Consider the following 1,065-nt stretch of genomic DNA (forward strand, 5'->3'; position numbering starts at 1 on the left):
CGTTGGGGGGATCAGGAGGAGGTTGCACCCCCCATCGCGTGCCCAACGAGGCCCATTACCCCATGGCTGAGCAGGGCACTTGTCATGGCCTGGTTACTGCCGCAGGTCATGTAGATAAGTCGCTGTACACGTCGGTGCAGGTGGAGCCTATCGAAACCTTCTTGACCTATGTAAACAGCGCAGGTAGCAATGCTACCACTGCCTGCACTTAGTTGTTGTTGTCAACAATGCAGTGCCGAGCAGTTTCCACATGCATAAGTCCTGTGTGCTGCAGATGAGGCCACTGATGTGACTTTCAACATGAAAGACTTCAAGGCCATTCTAAGTTTATGTGAGAACCTGGGCACCCACATCAAGCTCTGCTTCGACAGCCCTGGCAACCCGCTGGTGGCAGAGCCGCACTTCCCTAACGTCAATGGTCAGGTGGGGTGCGGTCTGTGTGAGAGGGAGGCAGAGGTGCTGCGGAAGGGCTGCGTGGATGCTGTGCCACGCTGCGCTTGCATTGCTGCTGAGTTGCACCTAGAATCTCTGTGCTGTTGGGCGACTGCTTGTGCTGCGGGATGCAGGATGTGGACTATGAGGCAGAGCTAATTCTGTCCACCCTTTTGGAGAGCCATGCGGGAGCGGCAGCAGAAGAGGTGGCTATGGACGCAGGCGACCGCCCGGCAGGCATCGCAGCCGGCAGTAACTTGCGCACACCAGGCGGCATCGGCGCTGACAGCCCTACTGGCGATGGTGTTCCCACGAGTATGGGCAGGGTGGTCGGCAGAACCAGCGGACGGGCAGCCGAGCTTGGATTGTGCCCCGCATCTGGATTGCCAGGCAGGACTTTTCTGGGCGCCACAGTGGCACGCCCAACCTTGGCTGGTGGTGTTGTTTTGGCATTGGCTCCAATGCATCGCTTTCCGTGCCCTGCCTCATCAGCCAAAGTGCGGTGAAGTCAATTTGGGCATTGGCTTTCTCTGGGTGCAGGCCAATCGAGGTTTGCTGAGGAGGCACGGCTACAGGGACAGCGGCGACCTGCCGCCCGCCAGGAGGGGCAGGGAGCGGAGCAGCAGCAACAGC

The 1,065-nt window shown here is 59.3% G+C and overlaps 1 protein-coding gene across 1 annotated transcript in view; it reads left to right on the forward strand.

Moving 5' to 3' along the window:
* CHLNCDRAFT_140230 (hypothetical protein) overlaps window positions 1-938 on the forward strand; it is a gene marked incomplete at both ends in the record, with an annotated part of 1,917 nt that extends 979 nt beyond the window's left edge. Inside the window, 4 exons of the mRNA XM_005843516.1 lie at window positions 106-183; window positions 275-423; window positions 567-735; window positions 925-938. Of these exons, the coding sequence (XP_005843578.1) occupies window positions 106-183; window positions 275-423; window positions 567-735; window positions 925-938 (410 nt within the window). The remainder of the gene's footprint in view (window positions 1-105; window positions 184-274; window positions 424-566; window positions 736-924) is intronic.
* Window positions 939-1,065: the final 127 nt, after the last annotated feature.

The sequence above is a fragment of the Chlorella variabilis genome, assembly GCF_000147415.1.
Source record: "Chlorella variabilis unplaced genomic scaffold CHLNCscaffold_29, whole genome shotgun sequence".
Taxonomy (NCBI): domain Eukaryota; kingdom Viridiplantae; phylum Chlorophyta; class Trebouxiophyceae; order Chlorellales; family Chlorellaceae; genus Chlorella; species Chlorella variabilis.